The sequence below is a fragment of the Scatophagus argus genome, chromosome 12 (genome assembly GCF_020382885.2).
Source record: "Scatophagus argus isolate fScaArg1 chromosome 12, fScaArg1.pri, whole genome shotgun sequence".
In the NCBI taxonomy this organism is placed as follows: Eukaryota; Metazoa; Chordata; class Actinopteri; family Scatophagidae; genus Scatophagus; species Scatophagus argus.
This window is the reverse complement of record NC_058504.1, coordinates 13,335,156-13,356,462: the sequence shown is the minus strand read 5'-3', so window position 1 is coordinate 13,356,462 and position 21,307 is coordinate 13,335,156. Positions and strand designations below refer to the sequence as shown.

The 21,307-nt window shown below is 42.4% G+C and overlaps 5 protein-coding genes across 6 annotated transcripts; 2 read left to right on the top strand and 3 right to left on the bottom strand.

Annotated features, from left to right (window-relative positions):
- Nucleotides 1-418: 418 nt before the first annotated feature.
- mrpl18 (mitochondrial ribosomal protein L18) lies at nucleotides 419-1,841 on the top strand. Its single transcript, XM_046405346.1, has 4 exons — nucleotides 419-654; nucleotides 824-992; nucleotides 1,229-1,463; nucleotides 1,562-1,841. The coding sequence occupies exons 1-4, from the start codon at nucleotides 567-569 to the stop codon at nucleotides 1,637-1,639; spliced, it is 570 nt and encodes a 189-aa protein (XP_046261302.1). The 5' UTR covers nucleotides 419-566; the 3' UTR covers nucleotides 1,640-1,841.
- A 161-nt stretch (nucleotides 1,842-2,002) lies between these two features.
- Nucleotides 2,003-12,325, bottom strand: si:ch211-203d1.3 (protein phosphatase Slingshot homolog 3). Of its 2 annotated transcripts, none has more exons than XM_046405342.1 (17): nucleotides 12,305-12,325; nucleotides 10,767-10,942; nucleotides 9,566-9,603; nucleotides 9,298-9,484; nucleotides 8,142-8,257; nucleotides 7,920-7,988; nucleotides 7,083-7,148; nucleotides 6,765-6,947; nucleotides 6,550-6,643; nucleotides 6,283-6,411; nucleotides 5,976-6,022; nucleotides 5,675-5,821; nucleotides 4,523-4,723; nucleotides 4,158-4,359; nucleotides 3,953-4,036; nucleotides 3,766-3,855; nucleotides 2,003-3,380 (listed from the first exon to the last, which is right to left on the bottom strand). In XM_046405342.1, exons 2-17 carry the CDS (start codon nucleotides 10,812-10,814, stop codon nucleotides 3,243-3,245), a joined length of 1,839 nt encoding a protein of 612 aa, XP_046261298.1. In that variant the 5' UTR covers nucleotides 10,815-10,942; nucleotides 12,305-12,325; the 3' UTR covers nucleotides 2,003-3,242. The 2 variants fall into 2 exon arrangements, with proteins under 2 accessions (XP_046261298.1, XP_046261297.1); XM_046405341.1 differs by lacking the exon at nucleotides 12,305-12,325 and adding an exon at nucleotides 11,742-11,919.
- A 268-nt stretch (nucleotides 12,326-12,593) lies between these two features.
- Nucleotides 12,594-16,422, top strand: grhpra (glyoxylate reductase/hydroxypyruvate reductase a). The gene is made up of 9 exons (XM_046405345.1): nucleotides 12,594-12,870; nucleotides 13,133-13,263; nucleotides 14,235-14,307; nucleotides 14,407-14,523; nucleotides 14,667-14,755; nucleotides 14,938-15,039; nucleotides 15,217-15,352; nucleotides 15,477-15,607; nucleotides 15,733-16,422. The coding sequence occupies exons 1-9, from the start codon at nucleotides 12,785-12,787 to the stop codon at nucleotides 15,852-15,854; spliced, it is 987 nt and encodes a 328-aa protein (XP_046261301.1). The 5' UTR covers nucleotides 12,594-12,784; the 3' UTR covers nucleotides 15,855-16,422.
- Nucleotides 16,423-16,497: 75 nt separating this feature from the next.
- Nucleotides 16,498-19,692, bottom strand: LOC124068611 (zinc finger and BTB domain-containing protein 5-like). The gene has a single exon (XM_046407007.1). The coding sequence runs from the start codon at nucleotides 18,705-18,707 to the stop codon at nucleotides 16,692-16,694; it is 2,016 nt and encodes a 671-aa protein (XP_046262963.1). The 5' UTR covers nucleotides 18,708-19,692; the 3' UTR covers nucleotides 16,498-16,691.
- Nucleotides 19,693-19,841: 149 nt separating this feature from the next.
- Nucleotides 19,842-20,856, bottom strand: tomm5 (translocase of outer mitochondrial membrane 5 homolog (yeast)). The gene is made up of 2 exons (XM_046407008.1): nucleotides 20,628-20,856; nucleotides 19,842-20,154 (listed from the first exon to the last, which is right to left on the bottom strand). The coding sequence occupies exons 1-2, from the start codon at nucleotides 20,746-20,748 to the stop codon at nucleotides 20,120-20,122; spliced, it is 156 nt and encodes a 51-aa protein (XP_046262964.1). The 5' UTR covers nucleotides 20,749-20,856; the 3' UTR covers nucleotides 19,842-20,119.
- Between the last annotated feature and the right edge of the window lie 451 nt (nucleotides 20,857-21,307).

The following is a 21,307-nucleotide window of genomic DNA, read 5'->3' as shown; positions in this document are numbered from 1 at the left end:
AGTGTTAAGTTGAAGGAGTAATGACTCGATACAAAAAAGTTTGCCATTTATAGTCTTAGTTAAGTAAAAGTGCAGTATTATCAGCTAAATATATCACGAGTAAAAGTAGGAGCCTGGTATATGTAGGTTATATTGTTGATTCATTAACATGAAACCCATATTGATGTAGCTGACATAAGTGGAGCTCAGAAGAGTGAAGAGTAGCCCTGATATGTAGTGAAGTATACGTAGAAAACTTGAAAAAGAAAAGTAACTCAGAATTGTTCTTAGTACAGTAATTGTTTAACAACTTATTTTACCGTCAAAAGTTACTGTAAATGGACAGAAATGTACAAAAAAAGAGCTTTTGATTGAAGACACGGAAACGGATCTTTTGGAGCGTTGGTATTTGTTCCTGTCCGTGTTGCTTCTAAAGTAGCACCAAGTTTACCGGATGTTGTCTGAATGTCAAAGATGGCGCTCCACATGTCACGGTGAGTCCTTAGCAAATAGAGTAAACGAGTATGTTTTCGCCTCTTTAAGGACTAACGCTGTTGGCACATTGACTTGAGCTTTATTTAGTGGAGATGGCTTTGAGCGAAACGAGTCGCGGTGTACGGCTGTTCTTAAGTCAAATTCAACGATGCCGCCCTGTTGTGGCTGCAAATCAGACAGGTAAGTTATCTTCATTGCAGTGGTATCTCCTTTAACAGCTGAGCTTACATCTAAGTACTAGATACTGCTCATAGCCTTACTTAACCAGTAGACAGTGCTAGCATAGATTGATTGATAAGCTTGTTCGCTCGTGCCTTTGTTTCATCGATTGTGCCTTCTTATGTCTCAGCTCGGTGTTTTAGTCAAGCAACCCCTGAGCCGGGGCCCCGCGCAGATGACAATGAAGCCGTGAACCCGACCTTTGTGAACAGAAACCCCCGGAACCTTGAGCAGATGGCGCTGGCTGTGAAGGAACGGGGCTGGAAGACGATCTGGCCTCACCGGGAGTACTACCACAGGTCTGTGTGACTATTGATAAAATGTCACAATCTTTCCTCTTTTTTTAAGATAAGGGCACATAATAATATAAAACGTTATTCATCAGTTGATTTTTTTAAACAGATAAAATTTCATCTGTATTTCAGTCGTTCTTGGCAGAAAGATTTTTTCTTCTTGTTTGATTCCTCCTGCCTCTCCCACTTCTGTTTTTACCATTTTGGTCTCTCATTTTTATTTATTTTTTTTTTTTCTTCAGGTTGGAGTTTTCTCGCACCCAGAAACATGTGACAGCACAAGTGTTCTCCAGCAGCTCTTCGATCCCTGTGCTTTCCTGTTCAACCAAGGAGTGGACAATGAAGAAGATGCTGGCTTCCACGCACTGTGCAGCAGCGTGTCAGGCTGTGGGTGAGGTGCTGGCTCGTCGGTGCCAGGAGGCTGGCATCACCAGGATGGTCTACACGGAGATTCCATGGTCATATCGCTCTGACTCTGTGAGTACATGCAGCACCAGCTGCTGTCAGAAAATCGATTTGGGGTTGTTTTCTAGTCATCACCTCCTTCATGTTGATCTTTTCTGTCTCTTTCACAGATTCAGATGTTTAGGACAGCAATGAAAGAGGGAGGAATCATCCTTAGTGAACCTCGAAGGAAATATGTTGGGACATGAATTTATGTGTCAACTGTCACATCTGTTGTTTTGTAAAACTTTCTTCTGTATCCCTTACTCTTTGCTCTTTTGTGAATTATCATCATACTGATATTGAGATGACCATCACTACAGTGAATGTCAGCATAAAGACAAGGGTGATGAAGATCCGGTTGCGTTTCCCTGTGCTTTTCTCTTGTGGATAAAATGTTTCTGAACAGAAGCACTTCTTCTCTGGTGCATTACTTAATCAAGAAAACTAAACAGCTGGACTGAGCATAATCATTTATATTTACTCATACTGCTTTCTGGAAACAAGAAAGAAGTGTAGACAACAGAGTGTGAGTAGCATAGAAAAGAAAGAAACACAATAAGGCATAGAGATGTGGACACAACAAAATAAAATCATTTTAATCATATTACAGCGTGACATTGGCTCAGGCAGTGGGAACAGTGTGTGTCGTGGGATTATAAAGTGCATATTTTCTTGAAAGGTGAGCATGCACATTAAATGCAGTAAGATTTAGCTTGTGTTCACTGAATTTAAAGTAACACCAGCATCTAGTGATCGGAATTCTGAAAACAGAATATCGAATAATTGATCTCTGTCCATTAAATGTCAATATAAATACACAAGAAAACCCTGAACAATTTGCTCTCACATGTTCGTATAAAAACTCATAACATGCACCCAGGTCATCAGCAATTACGTGTTGATATATGTGCATTAGACAAACATGCAAAACCTTGGGAAGTCACATTTATACTGTAATAAAACCAAGTGAGAAACAGTACATAAAAGTACAGGTAAGGTATAGCCGCCACATTGTAGTAAAAACACCAGTCACAGAGTCATTTCACTCTCAGGTTGAAGGCACTCGTACAGGCCTGGTGTTCAAATAGAGGGAATAAAAATAAAATGGGTGACATTGGCTCTTAATATACTGACATGATAAATTATTCATTGGCACATGGGAATACATAGTTTGGCAGAAAGGCTTGTGTCATAACACTGGCCCTGACTTGGTCTAAAATGCACAGCTCGGATACATGGAAATCATCCCATCTGCGGACAAAGTCGCATCTTCTGATGAGAGAATGTGAAACGCAAATAAAACCTTTTACCTTGGATTGGCAGCATACAGCTTAAAGGAGAATGTTAATTGCATAGATATCATCACTGGAGTGATGATGTGGGAGCTGAAGAAGGGAAAAGGGAAGAGGGGCGATTGCTACATGGAGGGAGAGGCGGTACAGCTGTGTGTGATGAGATATGTTACAAAAACACATGAGAAAAAAACACAGCAATTTACACTGAGAATCGCTTAAGCCATCAGGCACCTTAGCTTTCACTGGTATAGAAATACTGCGGCAAGATCCTTTTAACATCAGTGAACCATCAGTAATAATAACAAATTATGTAATAAAAGACCTGCAAAACACAATTTAAAACTCTGACAATGTAAATAATCTGAAATAAAAAGCCCGAGTGTATCAGTGTATAAAAACTTTAGCATGTTACCAGAGCACTCTCCACTTCAGGTGTTGTCTCTTTCAGGACTTTTTCCTCCTCTAAAGGTCCCTCTCCCTCCTGTAACGCCCAGCTCTTTCGGACCTTAGCTCTTTAGGTTTTGCTTTGACCTGCTTCCTGCAGGTGACGCGGTTCAGGTGAAACATCCACACACCCTTTCTGGTGAATCAGACCTCGTCGACCTTGGCTACGTCTCCGCTGTCCTGGAGACCGCCTCGGACTGCCAGGTACCTTTAGAAAAGAACAAAGAAACAGAGGAGTCAGTTACAGAGTGGCTCTATTTAACGCACATCTTTTCAACCTTGAAATCAAGGAAAAGAACCTATAATGGATAATGAAATATACATGTTTCCTGTATCTTCCGTTTTCTAGTATTAGTAGTGAAAACAGTCTCTCCTTTCACCTGAAAAAGGACATATAGGTTGGATTTTTCAAACAATGGAAAAGAACATCTCTCAAAATTAAGGTGAGATTGTACCGTTGCACTTTAAGTACCAGTTAAGCTGATATGCGTGTATAAATATAAGTGGAATCAAAAGACAAAAAACAAACAGCAAACGTGATGAAATCAGTTACAAGGCTCCTGTAAATGTCCTTAACTTAGACGGGCACTCACCTGTTCTCTATCTCCGTCGTCCAGTTCACTAATGGACTGCATGAGGGAGAAGAGGTTCATCCTGCCACTGCGATTAACACTCGGAGCGACCTTGAGTTGAGGGATAGGAAGAAAAGAAAACTGTTAGCGAAGGAGCGATGTCTGCACCAAGAACAAGAGACACATGCAGCTTGTCTGGTTCCATTACTGTGATAACAGGGTTGACTTCTGGTGGTTTCATCTGCCCAGGTCCCTGGTTTGCATCATACTGGGTAGTGGGCTCTTCAAAAACCTGGGTGTGTTTGGGAAGATGAAGAGACTGAAAGTAAGAAAAATCTGCAGCGTTTAAAATGTGCCATATGGGCCACTAAGATGTTACGTGCTAATAATATATCCCTGTTGGAATTAATTACCTCTGTGTCTTCCTCTGAATCATCTTTTTCATCTGGGCTACCTGAATACTTTTCAACTGGACTCTCTTCATCTTCATCACCAAGTTCTTCATCATCTTCCTCTTCCTCCTCTGGGTTTCCATCCCCGACCTCCTCCTTGCGCACTGACTTTTGTCTTTGGTCTCTAGACTTTCGCCTCCAGAGTGCGCTGTGACGCTGCTGGCTGCAATGACACACAGCACAACCCTCGCATGAGCCCACAAATCAATATCTAAAAAGTCACAGACAGTGGTGAATGGTGCTCTTGCGGCACTGGACATCACAACTGACTGCTCATTTTTGAATGGAGTTCTTGGCGCGGCTTTAGACCTAACACCATGCCTGACCTCGCGTTGAGGATGCCGTTGTAGGTCTGTAGCTGCTTCATGAAGCCCTCGTTGGGCTTGACGATGGGCCGGCGATCCCTGACGTACGGCAACGCCACATCCAGTGGCCACTGCTGCTGTTTCATGGCGTAGGCAATCACCGTGGACCCTGAGCGAGAAACGCCCATCTTACAGTGCACCAACACCGCCTGTCCACTCTTCCTGTGATACACGGGGGTTCAAGAGGAGCTTAGTCAGTGGCTGAGGAAGGCTAAAGGTCAGAAGATACGTGACGCTCTGTTGGAATGTACAAGCTGACGTGGCGACAAATAAGATCCAAAAATACAGAAGCACTATTTTTCCGTTTTGCGCTGCTTGGTTAGTGCAGTTAATAAATTTGCTGGTTCAGTCTGAGTTTGTAAACATTGTTCACATAGCCTAAAATTAATGGAAATAAAGGTCTCTTTAGGTGGTGAGGCACACCCCGGAAGTGCATGATGCAAAGGATAGTTCAACATATTAGGAAAAAAACAAACAAACAAAAAAAAACACTTCACTTTCTGGGTGATCACTGATAACACTATTGTGTGTATGCTAAACATGAAGCAACAGCAGGCAGCCAAAATGAAATGAAGAAACAGCTAGTAAGGCTCTGTCCATAGGAACAAACATCTGTAAACCAGCCCCACTAACTCATTAATTAACACAGTATTCGTGTTTGTTTAAACTGAAAAAGTGTACAGAAAAACACAAAAAAACACAGTTATGTGTATGGGGGTTATGTTTAGGTCTATTTCTTGGCCAGACACAGTAACTTCCTGGTTGCCTGGCAACTGCTGAAAGCCATAAAACAGTCTGTTTGTTTTTGTTACCATTGCGCAGAGAGCTCGTCTAGCTGTTTCCCTGCTTCCTGTCTTTGTATTAAGCTAACTGTCTTGGGGGGGGTCCAGCTTCATAATTGCCAGCAAGACTGGCATCTGTCTTCTCCTTTCCTGTCTGTGCTGTGGTTATCAGATGATTTAGCGTGTCAAACATTTCTCCTCCCGACTGAGCTTCAGCACAACTGGTGTGTCTAGCAATGTCATGTCTAGTAAATGGACAAATTTAAAAAAAGCATCATTAACCACATCATGCAGTTAATGGGCTTATTGATGTTTGGTGTTTCAAGACTACCTTGCAGTGTTGATGAAGTTGTACGTGTCTGGCCAGTGAGAGAGCAGGTCGGTTTCCTCCACATCATACACTCTGATGTTCATATAAGTGAAGGACTCTGGGAAGAAGTTGTCAATCTCCCTTGTCACATTCAGAATATAGCCCACACTGAAAAGCACACAGATACAAAGTTAGAGCCACAGCGGTGACTCAGCAGTATGCAATAAACAATTGTTACCCATGTCATGGGACAATGAAAAATTGAGACGGACAAAAACACAGAGAGCTGCAGTTGTGTGGTGTGGCAGGTGAAAACACTGACTTGTTTTTCCGCAGCTCCTCGAAGTTAGCTGCGTTCCACTCAGAGCCCTGCAGACAGAAAACAAAAGAGAGGTTGAGCCCAGGCCACAGAGGACAAAAAGGAAAGGGCCAAGAGAGTCATCTTCCCTATCACTTTCAACACAGATCTCTTTCAAAGGGGAAGTTAAAGTCACATGACTGAAAGCACACTTCCGTTAGTTTACTGGCTAAAGTGCTAGAAATGTCTCTTACCCTTGTGGTAACATAGAGGCCTACTAATATAGACCTAATACAGAGGTTAATGCCTTTGGAGCCAAGCAATCTCTCACCAGGTAAAGATAGTCAAATATTTTGGAGGGTTTGTCCATCTGTGCCATGGTGACCAGGATCTCATTGTCAATGTACTCCTTATAGGGTCTCATGTCGAAGCCTATCCTGGTCTCCAGGGTTGAGTGCACCTTCAGTCGCAGGGGAAAGATCAAATTACACAGACATACGTACATCCTCTTATTTTCTTATTTTATTTTCCTCGCGAATGCTCTTGTACTTCTCTGACTTAATTCAAGTTCCTCTTTATATATGCCCATACGTCTTACCATTTTAGACGTGAGGTTGTCTAGGTCTTCAGTCCTCATGATGTCTCTCAGGTGTTCTTTGATCAGCTCCTGATTGGAAATTCTTTCTGCCGAGCTTAACGTACAGTAAAATGTGAAACTTAGTTACAAATGCACTAGCAATAAAAGGACAACTTTCATTTTATTTACTCCATTACAGATACAACTACAGTTTTGAGGTGTGGTTCTTTACTTACCTCTGTCCATCACTGTCCCTGCGGACCGACTCCAGGTCATTCATGGCCTCCCACTCGTTAAGGCAATAGCGGTCAGACTCAGTGTGGTGGTGGTAGTGCTGAGCCCACTCAAGGCCATTGCCTGGGATCACCGCTGCCTTGACCGCTCGCTCGCAGCAGCCATGCAACACCTGTAGCACTGACCTTACAGAAGTGGGGAGGGGGAGGAACAAAGGTACTGAAACTGAGGGTATTGAAAATCTCAGAAAGAGGCTATATAAAAGGATACATAAGAGGATATTGAAATATTAACACATGGGTGTCTGCACTTTTACTCACCACATGGTCTGCATAGAAACAGGCTTAAAGATTCTGGTCTCTTCAGCTGAGGTTACACTAAAACCACTGCAGAAAAAAGACAGCAACACGAGCTTCAATAATTAAGTCTGAGGAAAATGAAGAGAAGTGAGGATTGTGTAAGTAATAGTAATAAGATGCATTACTGCACAGCCAGGGTGAGATCATGCAGTCATTCTGTGTAAATTAGTGATGGTTCTTGTGAAGAAAGTGGAGAATGAAAATGTGAGGACAGCAAGAGAGAAGCAGCACAGTTGGAGGTGTGATGCAGCCTAATGAGGGTGAACACGCTGGTGTGACACAGCAGCTGATCAAAGCGTCTCATGTGACGCTCAGCATTTGACAGCAGGTTACTTAAAACACAGCTGGTGTCAGTCTCGGATTCAAAGTGCAACTGTCTACATCCTCCGCCGAGCTTCGCAGCGAATGAGTTGCCACATTTATAACAAATTTTTTGGGACATTTGGGGTTCTGGGTGATACACAGCGCAATCAGGGAATATATAAACCAGATCTTTCTGTTGCTAAAGTCTCTCTAACCTTCTCGTATTCACACAGAAAGTAGCAAACCATACTTTGCTTTCATTTCATTATAAAAACACATGATCTCCATGCTTATATAAGGGTCTAAGTGACTGATAAGAGCAGTTGTAATTTATGGAGACTGATTCAGTTCCATAAATAGAGACATTACTCATTCACATTATCTCTGGCCACAATCCCAGGCTTCAAGCTGCACGGTCTGTGCTGCAGTCTTACAAAGTCCTTGCTTGTGCTTTCACAATTCGGTCCTCAAACCCTTTTTAAAAATGTCCCTTACCCATCTCCATCCAGATACACCTGCGTGTCGCTCCATACCGGCAGAACAAGGCCGATGGTGCAATGATCACTGCAAAGAGGCAGGGAGGACACAGAGACATGATACGAAGAAGGCGGTTTAGCTCGTGAAAGCAAAACAACAAATCATTAACTGAATGGAAATCTGTGTTACTGTGTCTGGCCTCCTTGTGATGCAACACAGCAGCATCTTGCTCACACACACCTGTCTGAGGTGGGGAAATCCATGCCCAACAGGATGCTCTCTTGTTTGTTGCTGAGGGTGGAGACAATGATCAGATATCTGACCCTCACCGAGCTGACAGACTCCAACTGCACCGCCTGCCAGGCAAGAGGATGTGAGAAAGAGAAAGGAGAAGGGCTAGAGCAGCGAGGCCAAGTAAAATTAGTGGACTTTACACGCAACATGTTGCTGTTTCCTATGAAGCCTGATCACACAAAAGTGTCAAACATTTTCCTCGAGTATTGTGAAGAAATCAAATCAGAAAAGCTGACTGACTGCAGTCCACTTAAAGGACCATACCTGTTTTTTGTTTTGTTTTTTTTTGCGTTTGGCCCACACTACACAGTAACTCCAAATCACTGTGCACTTCAGAAACTACTACATTATAGACTGACTGACTGGCTGGTTCTTCTGCCATCCACATAGCTTCTGCTTTGAGTAAACTTCTGTTCTTGGGCTGTTGGTTTTATTGCTTAGATCAAGTTCCACAATTGATGCACAGTAATATTGCTATAGCGGTGCATGCAAGTCACTGAATAAATGACTTAATGCTTTTTTCAAGATGTCTGTGTTTGTTGTGTTCTGAATGATTTTTTTTAATGATTCCCACTGTTTTAAAAAGCAAAAAAGAAATGACTAAATGTTAAGTGTCACAGATTACCCTTATCAGTAATGTTTTCATATTTGAAGTTGATATGAATCCAGCAGCTGCATGCAACACTTACTGGTCAATCTCAAAAATCTGTGGAATTCTATCAGTAATATATTGTTCTGCAGTAAATCAGTGACATGCACAGCTGTCAGCATCATCCAGAAATGTCTACAATAAACTTTGATGTGCTGCAGTCATGCGGTCCTGAACAACTTACAGACCGTCTACATGATTATTTAATAATAATAAATTGTGAATTCAATAATAAAAAAACAATAATACTAGAAGATTGTGAGACTGTGACAAGAGCAAGATGATTCCACCATAATCTACTCATTATATGAGTGTAGCATGATGTTACCTCTCTAGTGAGATGATTTGTTGATAAAACAAGATTACTTAGCTGCCCAACAGAATTCTTTCTAAAGGACATTTTCAGGTAGTACTGATCTGATTTGTAACATGCATGTATCCACGAGGTCTCACCAGCTTTATGGTGTCTTCTGGCCTGAGCTGTTCAACCATGGCATGAACATGTCTGCGCCGCATGTCTGACGCTCCGACGCCTTCCTTTGCCGGAGAAACTGGAGGGACAGAAGTCTCTTCATCGATGTCTGCCTGCTTGCCATCTTCCAGCAGATGGACAGCCCCCTTCACAAGGGCAAAGCTCTCCCTGCAGTTGGACAGAAGTCACTTAGTTTGATGTCAATCATTTTGAGGGAATCATTTTGTTTTGGCACTGATGCACAACTACCTTTTCTGAAGTCTTCCTCTTCTTTGGAGGCTTTCATCCTTAAAAAATGAAATAAATCACAAATCTGATCAAGAAGACTGGGAGTAAATATATGTAACCTCCATTGTGTTATCATTCACACTACAGTAAATGTGGAGTTGTGATGCATTAATTATTACAAGAAAATACTGCACAGTGTTTCTAACGCTCCCAAGAGGACATGTTTCTAACTTGATGCAACAGACTTTCTGGGAGCATTGGAGACAGTGTGTCGGATTTTGTTTTTCCTGTCAAAAAGTGAGGACACAAACATCTGGAAAACAAGTTCAGCAACTTCTCAGGTGAAATGTGGTGCAACACAGATAACATGCAGTGGAAGACTGATGTGAGCAGACACAAATATTAGAGGAGGAGGGCACTAAGGGGAGGGGGGGGGGGGGCAAAAACAAAGATACTGACAGGGAAACTATAGAAATACAAGAGAGAGAAATGCAGTGCAAAAGAGGAGAGGGAAGAATAAACAAGAGAGAGAGAAAAGTCGCAGCAGGGTATTTACAGAAGAAGAAACTTGCAACAGCCACATTACCTGTTACGAAACTGACAAGTCCAGACAGAGTCAGAAAGAAAACAAAAAAAAAAAAAAAAAAATTAAAGAGAAGATGTGGGCAGGAGCCAGGAGAGGACTGATGACGGTTTGAAGAAGAAAAAAAAGAGAGAACACAAGTTAAGATAGTAGAATGATTAGATTCTGTGAAAAAATATGCAAAAAAAAAAAAACAGAATTGGACCCAAAGTCAGGTCATTTATGGTTTTGGTTAGGAAGAAGAACAGCCAGGGTTTGGACATGATGTCAAATAATCTTCATGACAGAATGAGAAAAGAGGAGATAACATGAAGAGGCTGATGATGAGTGTTTAGATTATTAAACAATGTATGTATGCATGCATTAATCAACCACAGTAGCATTTACACAGACAGAAGGTGATCCAATCACTCTGACATCACCGCGGCGAATGTGAATGGGAGCTGAATTACTTTGATGACACCTTGTCTGTGGCACGTTTGCCCTGTAAGCCTATCAGTGCAATAACATCCCTGGAAAGGGCTGACAAAGAAAACACACACTGCTAACAGCTCAGTTCAATGTTGCATTCGACAGGTATGAACGCAATGTGCCCAAATATTTCAGTGTACAACAAGGCGTGGAAATGACTGGACTCACTGGACTGGTGGGGATGGATGGGAGCCTGTGCAGGGTCAACAGAGCCATTGCACAGTACACGTATGCCTCCACTAAACCTGCTGCTGCTGCCGCTGGCAAGTTCAGACAGGCTCTGCAAGTTCCTCAGCCAAAAGTGTGCAGTGGGTGGGGTGAACCTTGGAGGTATTCTGGTGTTTCTGAAATGACATGGAAATATTTAATTACATCTCATATATAGGCTTTATCGGAGTGATTCATCAAGAAAAGTCTAATGGGAAATCTATGAAGGCTTGAGCAACATGAGGATACATATATTTAATGTCAGAGGGCTTTGTGTTAGGCCACCAAAGACATTACTGGATTAACAGGATCAGTGTGATGAAGCTCCATGATATTTCAGCTCCTTCAGATGAGCAAATATTATTCTGCCCATATAAAGAAGCGAAAATGCATTCCTTCACTGCCTCACAATGACAAAAAATGAATAGGTTAAAACAATGACAATCGGCTTTCTTGTTGCACTTATGAGACAGACTGTAATAATTGCTGATAAAGTACAGTATTGCACCTAAGGATGTGTCTCTAGTATAAAGCGCATGAAAACAACATACTAGTAACCGGAGTGAAATATAATGAGAGAATTGTCTGCACTGAAATCTTCCCTTAAGGGTTGTTTTCAGTCTGTGGACTGCTGACCATCATAAGGCAAGGATAATGCGGTAACGCCTGCATTATGTGACTCTTTATTAAGTGATAAGGCTTCAAATTCTTGCAAGCGGTTAATACGTTGACATACACCCATTGTTAACAGGCGGGTAATCAAACGAGGCGCTTTGACACAGACCGACGAGCTTCGTTCCTGCAGCAAACCACAATAACACGCTATACGATACTGCCTGTGACAGCCAGTCCAAGCTAACGTTAACAGCTGACTATCAAGTTAGCCGCAGTGTCCACGGCATAAATATAAACCCTACCAGGAGACAGTTTTCTGACCTGTTCCAGACTGTATTCCCCAACTCTAATTTCTCGTTTTGAAACGCGGCTGGCTTGTTCCTCGAGTGCCGACTGCTCCTTATTCCGCCCTCTGTTTCTTTCGCTGGTGAGGACTTCAGCCTGTACAGCTCAGCGGCTGCCCCAGCGGAGGACCGTTCAGCAGCGCGAGGACAGGAGAATGCGGGAGAGGACAGTGACGTCATACGCAGGCGACTTCGGAGGCAAGTCCTCGCGCAGTGGACGTGACTTGTAATGTGGAATGTGGCCTATTACTATGTTTACTTAAGTAAAGAAATATAAGAGTACTTTTTTCAACATTATTTCCATTGGAAAAGGTAAAGAAGTAGAACTACGCCAAATGTAAATATTCAAATAAAGTGCAAGTAGTCCTACGTCATAGCGAGTAGTAGACCTATTCTTTTACGCGCGTTTCACAACTACTACTGACTCATGTAATTATTAAGTCTGGCCTACGGTTCACGACTGTCGATGTGAGAACATTGTCCGCTCCTAGCTTGTTACATGATCACAGGAAGCGAATGAGAGGAGAAATGTAAACATACCCTTTCTATGATTAACAAGTTGCATCCAAATAAACTGAGCTGCTGAATGGCCTGGCGTTAACAGGCTGATGATTCATTTATTTAATATATCCTTGTATAAATATTGTTTTAAAGATTATATACAGAATGACAACAAGACATTCTTTTAATTTCATCTGTGCCACGTAATTGTATCTGATCTGAATGATGGATGGGATTGAAAGCCTTGAGAAGACGTTATTGGAGGGAAGAAATGCAACCAGACCGACCCGATAGATTAAAATAGCTACAGCTCCACGCATGCGCGGTAAGAAGTACTTCCTGATGTGTGAAGAATCGCGCGATGTGTAGCCCTGCTATGCTGAGTACAGCAGACGCTAAAGGGTAAAACCTTGGTAGTCCCAGTCTTGGAGGAGTGTGCAGACATCTACCTTTTCCTCGAAGTCTTGCGCCCTTCTGTCCGAAGAGGACTTGAGTTCATACGGGTCGTTACAACGTGGGATGCAGAGAGCTGCTAAACTCATGAAGGTCTTCTTGACGAGGCGCATCCCTCAAGAGGGGATGAAGATCCTGTCAACGGCTGAAGTGTATGCAGTTTTTTTAACAACATTTATTACCAAACAGCGGTGTGCGTGACTGACTTATTTTTCAGTTTAGCTCAGCCTTATTCTCAGACAGTCATCAGTTTTGCTTGGTTTCATGTTGCACGCTTCTGTAGCCAAAATAAAGTGACAGGCAGTTTTTTTTTTTAACTATCCTAAATGACAGCCTTTGTGCCTATATTAATCCATATGTCTAAATGACAGAGTCACATGCATTTGGTCCTTTTTTCTGTCTCCATGTAAACAGATGTGAGGTGTCCCTGTGGGACTCTGATGAACCTGTGCCAAGGGCAGAGCTTCTCAAAGGTGTGCAGGGGGCTCACGGCCTTCTGTGTCTGCTGTCCGATAAGATTGATGCTGAGGTCCTGGATGCTGCAGGTACATCATTACCGCTTTGCAGGAAGTCCTAAGTATGGGACGGTGATAGTAACAATTAAAATAAGAACCCTATTTGCACATCACCTTTTTAAAACTTCAAAAACAAAGAATAAAAGTGAATAACATCCTGGGCATAAAGTATAAAACAGAGTAAAAGTGTAAACAATACCATCACAAGCAAACAAATACCATCAGTTCAGAAAAAAGCATAGGCTAAAAGTGAGTTTTTAGGAGAGAATTAAAAGGACTGAGGAGGGACCTTATCATTCAAGGCTTTTAAAATGAGCAGTAAGATTTTAAAATCAATTTGAAACTATGTATAATTTAAAAAGAATAGCATTAGGACTGGAAGTAACAACCGTTGTGTTTTCATTACCCAGTAATCCTTTGGTTAATTTTTGTTCAGTCAGTTCTTGAGTCTATGAAATATTTTATTAAAAGTTCCTCCAGAAAATCAAACTTTTCCAGAGCTCAGGATCTATGAGCATCAATATAAAACGCAAATACATTTACAGTGCATGGAAGTTTTCATGTTTTATTGAGAGCTGTTGATCAGGGTCGAAAAGGCTGAATTAAGATGACATAGTGAGTAATTTAGGGGCATTTTATGCTTTTATTACTACTATTATTAGACTGTTGTAGAGAGACAACAGGGAATGAATGACAGAGAGAGAGAGAGAGGCAAATTGCTCTTACAGTTCAGGGTCAGCATCCTAAGCTCTAAGCTACAAGAGCAGCTCTACTTTTATTCAGACAATAGAACGTGAACACTTCCAAGGGTTTTAAGTAGTTTTTATGGATGCTTTAATTTACCATGATCTGAAACCGAGGAAAGCAACAGATCTACACCACTAGAGATGTTCTACATTTTTACCTAATAGATTTTAGAAAATAATTAATTGATCATCAACATTGTTATTGGTTGATTTTGTATCAACTAATCAATCAGAACATTGTGTATCTGATTTCAGGGTCAAACCTGAAAGTAATCAGCACTCTGTCAGTGGGATTTGACCACTTGGCTATGGATGAAATCAAAAAACGGTAGGTTGGATGAAATAACTGTAGCTTATACTTAAACTGTGAGTAGCAGGTTGAAGAGTCACATGTCTTCTGAGTTACAGTACTGTTTGTTGTCAACAGTGGCATACGTGTTGGATACACTCCAGACGTCCTGACTGACGCCACAGCAGAACTGACTGTAGCTCTGCTGCTGGCCACAGCTCGCAGGTTACCAGAGGGAGTGGAGGAAGTCAAGAAGTTAGTCTCCGAGTTACACATTTACACAGACCTCTGTCTAATTTGATTGTGTTTGAGTGTCTGTAACTTTTTAGCCAAGAGAACAAGTAATTGCTTTAATTGAGTCACACAGTAGTTTTACTGTCTTTTTCTTTCTCCCTCAGTGGTGGCTGGAGCTCCTGGAAGCCTCTCTGGCTCTGTGGTTATGGCCTATCTGGCAGCACAGTAGGAATCATTGGACTGGGTCGCATCGGTAAGACTTGTTATTATTGCTTCATTTGCTTTGGCACCGCAGCTTCATTATCATAATTATGATATGATCAGATCCTGAAGCCAAATCCTGCACTGTCTAAACCAGTTGCACCGTGCGGCATTATTTTCTCAAACAAGATCAAGACCTGTTCATAGGTGAACTTAGGTTGGGTTTGTGTTCAGGCATGGCCATTGCTCAGAGACTCATGCCCTTTGGAGTGAAGAGGCTGCTATACTCTGGGAGGACAGCCAAGGCCAATGCTGCTGAGGTGAATGGAGAGTTTGGTAAGAAAAATGAGAGAAACTTGCACATTGAATGGAGAATGATAAAAACTCAGAACAGAACAAGTGAAAATTAAATAATGCTATCTATTAAATAGCATTATCTATTAACATTAATAGTGAGATAGTTGCTAGTTCTCTGTATTTGATTTTTAGTTTCCTCTTTTCCCTGTTGAGCAGTTTCCCTGGACACACTTGTGTCTGAGAGCGACTTCATAGTTGTTTCCTGCTCCCTGACGCCAGAAACCCAGGGGCTATGTGACAAAGCCTTCTTCAGAAAGATGAAAAACACAGCAGTCTTTGTCAACTCAAGCAGGTAGACTTCCCATTCAGCACAAACCTGGGTGTACATGAAGAGAAAACACCAGGTTTGGCCGACTGTTGTCATGTATTTCTGACGCCATGTTTAAGTACATTCAGATGAGTAAACTGGTTTGTAGGGGAGCTGTGGTGAACCAGGAGGATCTGTATGAGGCTTTGACCAGTGGGCAGATAGCTGCAGCTGGACTGGATGTCACAACACCTGAGCCGCTCCCAACAAACCACCCCCTACTGACACTTAAAAACTGCGGTGAGTAGACAGGATGTGCAATATGCTTTCGCAGACGTGCTTTTGGGCCTCTTTTGCCACTATTCCCTCTGATTTTAGAATGTAAATTTTTGCCTTGATTTTCTGTCTTCTCATGTCTTGTGCAGTGGTGTTGCCACACATCGGCAGCGCCACCTACTCCACAAGGGGCATCATGGCAGCTTTGTCGGCTCAAAACCTACTGGGAGGTTTACAGGGCACCGACATGCCCAGTGAACTCACCTTCTAGTGCCTGAAACTACCTCCTCTGGTGCTGCACGGATCGTGGTAATGAACTGGTCTATTAATGGGCTGCATTGTGAGATTAAATTTGAACTAAGGCTGAGAAAAATGTCAAGAATACTAACGCAGTTCAGACATTTTGTCACCCAGTCGTTGTTTAGTTGATAGTTTTGTTTGTCTCAATACAAAATTTTGACAATTCAAACATGTATTTGAGTTTGTGAGAAAACCCTGCAGCACTCCTTAACCTTCATTTTTCTCAAAACACTTTAAACAACCATAAACCTTATGTGGAAAATTGTAGTTGTACTGCAATAATGTTTTGTCATTTGCTTAAAAATATCACAAAATGTAATGTTTGCCATTAAGATATGGATTATACTTACTGGTCTGCACTTTATTCTGATGTTAATGCTCCATGTCCACTGGTTACCATGTCCCCAAAACAGTACAGCACTCCAGGTTTGTGTAGAACTTTTGTTTCTGAAAAATAAAAACTGATGGCTTCGTTCAAATGTAGTGTGTGTGCATTTTAGAAATTTGTTTTGCTCAAAATAGATTTAAAATTAAAGTACTCAAGTACTAAAGTAAAAAAAAAAAACTCAAAACAATTTATTCTTTATCTGTTTCATTTCATGGAATAATAAAGTCAGAGCATAGTTGAGAATATATTTTAAAAAAAAACATTTTAAAACCTATGAATTACATCAGCTAATTGAATTTGATTTCATGTAAGATAAAATCAAAAACTGATCAGGGAAGTGTATGTGTTTATAAATAATCAATTTTACAGAGTCCCTATTGCCAAAGAACTCAAATTTATGTCAAATCAAATCAGTGCAGGTCAAAGCAGGGTGTCTGGGAATGACTGATCATCTCTCCAGTTTAGGCAACTATTTTTCGAGTGCTTGTACAGATGGGAGGACTGGCTGAAGCGTTTGCCACACTTTGGACAGGGATAGGGCTTCTCTCCTGTGTGGACACGAATGTGCTTCTTACAGTCAGTCAGGTTCATAAAGGTTTTACAGCAGATTTTGCAGGCATACTTCTTCTCCCCTTCCACCAGCAGCACGTGATCCTCAGCAGCTGCCTTCTTGCACTTGGACAGAACATCCTCAGAAGCTCTAGTGAGAGGTGGCCGATCAGCAGCATCCACCGCCGATAAAGAGGAACGATCTGTGCTGGCTTCTGATCCAGGTGGCGCTTTGGGGGCAATGCGACGGAAGGCTGTTGCCCCTGAGCTTTTTCCGGCTCCAGAGGGTTGGATGAGGGAGGTTTCCAGAGTAAGACCTGGTCTGATGCCACTCAGGAACCCTGTCAGAGAGCTCTGGGTGGGCTGGAAGATGAGTGTGTCGCTGAAACCAGAGCCCTGAGTTGGAAGAAGCTGCTGCAAGGGGACGGATGATACTGGGAAAACAAGAGAGGACGTGGAAACAGGGGGCTGAGCTTCTGGGTTTTGACACAGTTCATCCGTGGCAACTGCAGGAGTATCACTGGTGGCGGCGGCGGCGGCGGCAGCGGCAGCAGTAGCAGCAGCAGTGAGGCTAGCTAGGCTGTCTTCTTCTCCCAAAGCTCCCATTACACTTTCACTACTGGGATTAAGGAAACAGGAAAAGGCCAGTTCTGACAGGCTGTCCAGGCCTTCACCGCTTTCTACTGACTCCTTGCCCAAATCTGCAGACTCTCTCTGTGCATCAGTTTGATGATCTGTGCACAGCTGAGATTGTAAAGAGGTAACATGGGCTGGGGATATTTTCTCATCATTTAGCTGTGTCTCCAAATTGTCTGTGCAGTCTTGGGGTGGAGACGGAGGAGAATTATTTGGTACTGTGTCCAAATCTGAGGAGCATGAGCTCATATTTTCTTTTTTCACCTCAGTCATCGCCATCTTTGGCTCCTCTCCATCATCCTCCGCTTCTTCTCCAACCTTTACTTTGACTACAGTGTCTCCACTTGTATCTCCACCCTTCCCCCATAGACCTACTCCTTCGATGCTGCAGTGTGACTGGCTCGGCAGCTGGATCTCCTCTGACTCTCCTTTAGTTGCTTCGTATTTCTCTTCCACTTCCTCCTCTTCGTCTCGGCCCTCCCAGAGTCCGCCGGTAGTCGTCTTCAGGCAGTCTGGGGACTGCAGCTCCTCTCCTCCTTCCTCTGTACTGACAGTGCTTCTGGTTACAGTAGGTGAACACTCCTTAAAGGTTCCCTCAGGCAGCCTGCAGGATTTCTTTTTGCCACTGAGCCTTTCTTCATGTAACTTTCTCTTGTGTCTCAAAAATGGTGCAGTGCTCTGCTCACCACTGACTTTCCCCCCCACCCTCTGGTCTTCAGCCTCACCAGACTGACTGACCTCCACTCCCACTTCTTCCTCCTCCATGACCAATGCGACTGACCCCTCTGCTTGGGGACACTGCTGCTGCTGTTGCACTGACCTCCAGCCTTTAGGTGGCGATGCAGGGAAGTTTTTCCTGGATAGGTGGAGCTTGCAGGCCTTCACCACAGTGTTGAGGTGAAGATGCGATGCTGCCAACAGTACATCCATCACATTAGAGGCCCCCAAAGAGAGGGTGGAGGTGTAAATCATGTCTAGCAGGGTGGAGAAGGCCTCTGGGGTCACCACCTCTGGGTCCAGCTCCATCACACCAGGGCCGCCTCCTCTGTCAGCTGCTGGTCCTCCAACTTCATCACAACTGTCACTGGAACTCAGAAGTGCCCTGAAGTGGGAGCTGCATGCAGCCAGGATGGAGCGGTGAGCCTGGAAGCTCTGGTCCCCAACCACCACCACACAATCACACAGCTGAGCATGGAGACGCTGGTAGTTGAGCTGCTTGAAAATATGCTGGAAATGACCTGGAAAGTCCATACTAGGCGGTGGATCTCGTTAATATTTAATAGTGCAGGTATTACTTTCTAGCATCCGTCGTGCTGCTGGCGGTGCAACAACACAAGTTATTGTCAGAGAAAAGGCCAACTGCTCGGGAACAGCTTCTAGGAATCCGCATCTCATCTGTTTAAAATGGCATCAGGCGAGTTGAACTCCGAAAGTTCACAGCCTACCTCCTATGTGATGAGTGTCTGATGTAGTCGGGTCTCCTGCAGATGCTCTGGAGTATGGGCGGGCACCGGGTACAACAATAGCGCGGAAGGATGCGGAGCGGTCACAGGCTTTGTGAAGAAGAGCAGCCTCGATCTGCACAGCTGTTCCTCTCCTAATGCCGCAACTCACATATAATATAATCAAGCTTTTCTCGTGGTTGTTATTAATGTTACTGATTCACGCAGCCAACCCGGTTTATCGTCCACCGTCGACGGCTCCATCACTCGTGGTCCCTGCTCTGAATGAAACAACACCGCCCCCAGGTGGCGATGTTGTGGAAGTGCATCAATGTCCATACAATTTTGGTTAATCTCGTTTTACACTAGCTACCTCAAATTTCCAGTCTGATGCATTTTACTATATTTTATCATTAAAAAGAAATATCAGCCTGTTAAGGCTTTACTGTCTCTTTTTGCACCTGTATCGCAATTAGATCTAGACTTAACATTGTCTATGTGATTTTAAAAAGCGGTGCTCATACTAATTAAGAATCCAATTCCTGCCTGATAGCTTTCCATTTGATAGGTCCATGAGATTTAGATCTTTAGAAGCAGCGATCACTGGAGAAAATGACTATTATTCTCCTTGTGAAATTTACATTAAAGAAACAAATAAAAAACCTTGTTGTATCTTTGGGCATGGCAGCCTACACTATAAGTGATCATCAGGACTGGTAGAAGAAAATGCATACAAAAGCTGTAGTGACAATGTGGACAGTGAGACACTGCTCATTCCTTTCTGGTGCTCTATTTTACTTTCAGTGATTTCCTGGTTGTATTAAAACTCGTTAATGATAATGTTCATTTATGTTTGCCTTGCAGAATACATTTATGGTGCACAACTACAAAATTTCTAATGCAGGTCTAAGCAGATCTGCCCTATAAGAACAAACCAACAAAATCAACTGTTTCCTTTATTGTGTGAGCACAACATGTGTACACACTATCCAACTTTGCATTCAATAATGATCACAATATGTTTAACAATAACAGCAGACTCATAATGACCAACAAGGAACAAGAAAAAAATAAGAACAAGATGTTTCATCAGGTGCTGTGATGGACAGACTTCAGCAGGATGTGCTGTATTGGCTCAGGTTGCCTGCTGATGATGGTCCATCGTGTCTCTGATGCAATGAACCGTCAGTGGAGAGCGAAAGAAGAGACCAGATGCTCTGTTCATATGCTGTCCAGCTTCTTTAACACATACGGTGCTGTGGACACAGAAGATTACACTCTGTTAAGGCCATAAGTAGAGCACAGATAACAGCACAGTCTGCACCCCCCAAGGCACGGTTAGAAAGTGCTTTACAATAAGGACAGAGCACACTTAAAAACTTGAGAGAACACACACTAAATATATGAACAAATTAAAAACACTGTAAAAATAACAAACATGTCAAACATATTTGGATGCAATTAGAACTGGGCTGATTTAACGGGATATTTCTGTGTTCTGTGAGATTAGGGCACTACAGCTAATGTGGCTGTGATGTCTGTGCCACACTTAAAGAGATGCTGTGGGCCACATAACTACTAAAAAACCTACATTAGGATATACTCGCGTTTCCTTTAACGCTTGAACATGCGTGGGGTGTCCCAACAATGTCCCAAATACCAATGAAGCGTTGTTATGCCAGTAGTATCAGTATTTAACTAAATGTCAATGTCATCTTCTTGTACTCACTGGCTCTGAGAAGGGCGACGTAAATAAGAAAGTTTCGTAAAGATGAGATGACATCTTGCCGCATTTTCTTCCTCATCTCCTCTGGGTCCATTTTAGGTCCGAGTCCTTCCAGTTTGAACATTTTTGCTGAGGTAAGCTGTAGTTTTGTTCTTCTGTCTGCCTTTGTCGAAAATTCACCGTTTCAGAAGCATGGACGAAATAATCAAAACCGGAAGTACGTAAACGGAAGTTGCGATGAACTACGGCGCGCACGGAGGGACAAACTAGAATATGACTCAAGAAGGCAAAAATTAAATGTGGCGTTCTAAGCGCAGCAATAACTGTACACTTCGGTAAGGCTGTGAATCAAATAAGTTAAATATGCCAAAAGTGTATTATTTAACTTTTATTCGTTTTAAAGTAAATGTTTAGTGTTTAAAAATGGAATCATGGTGATCTCTGAATCAAAGTGATAAACTGTTGTAAGCTGATACCACGTCAGACCTCATCAGGAATACAATGGTAGTCCTTATAAATAAAGATTAACAAGTACAATAACTTCGATTTACAGTCAAAACAACACTATTAAAATGTTTAAAATCCTTAAAAATGCTAGCACAAAAACTGGATCCCAAACAACCAATAGATTTAAAAAATTACCCTATTTATCCTATTATTATTATGATTATTATTATAATTAT

What these genes read in the sequence shown, in the direction of transcription:
- mrpl18 (XM_046405346.1), top strand. Translation starts at nt 567, where the DNA reads ATGGCTTTGAGCGAAACGAGTCGCGGTGTACGGCTGTTCTTAAGTCAA. An exon ending in TGTGGCTGCAAATCAGACAG is followed by an intron (nt 655 to 823) that starts GTAAGTTATCTT and finishes CTTATGTCTCAG; the next exon opens with CTCGGTGTTTTAGTCAAGCA. An exon ending in GGTCATATCGCTCTGACTCT is followed by an intron (nt 1,464 to 1,561) that starts GTGAGTACATGC and finishes TCTCTTTCACAG; the next exon opens with ATTCAGATGTTTAGGACAGC.
- si:ch211-203d1.3 (XM_046405342.1), bottom strand. Translation starts at nt 10,814, where the DNA reads ATGGCTCTGTTGACCCTGCACAGGCTCCCATCCATCCCCACCAGTCCA. An exon ending in CAGAAGACACCATAAAGCTG is followed by an intron (nt 8,258 to 9,297) that starts GTGAGACCTCGT and finishes CTTGCCTGGCAG; the next exon opens with GCGGTGCAGTTGGAGTCTGT. An exon ending in GAGGAGCTGCGGAAAAACAA is followed by an intron (nt 5,822 to 5,975) that starts GTCAGTGTTTTC and finishes TGTGCTTTTCAG; the next exon opens with TGTGGGCTATATTCTGAATG.
- grhpra (XM_046405345.1), top strand. Translation starts at nt 12,785, where the DNA reads ATGCAGAGAGCTGCTAAACTCATGAAGGTCTTCTTGACGAGGCGCATC. An exon ending in ATGGATGAAATCAAAAAACG is followed by an intron (nt 14,308 to 14,406) that starts GTAGGTTGGATG and finishes TGTTGTCAACAG; the next exon opens with TGGCATACGTGTTGGATACA. An exon ending in TGAGGTGAATGGAGAGTTTG is followed by an intron (nt 15,040 to 15,216) that starts GTAAGAAAAATG and finishes CCTGTTGAGCAG; the next exon opens with TTTCCCTGGACACACTTGTG.
- LOC124068611 (XM_046407007.1), bottom strand. Translation starts at nt 18,707, where the DNA reads ATGGACTTTCCAGGTCATTTCCAGCATATTTTCAAGCAGCTCAACTAC.
- tomm5 (XM_046407008.1), bottom strand. Translation starts at nt 20,748, where the DNA reads ATGTTCAAACTGGAAGGACTCGGACCTAAAATGGACCCAGAGGAGATG. An exon ending in CGTCGCCCTTCTCAGAGCCA is followed by an intron (nt 20,155 to 20,627) that starts GTGAGTACAAGA and finishes CTGTGTCCACAG; the next exon opens with CACCGTATGTGTTAAAGAAG.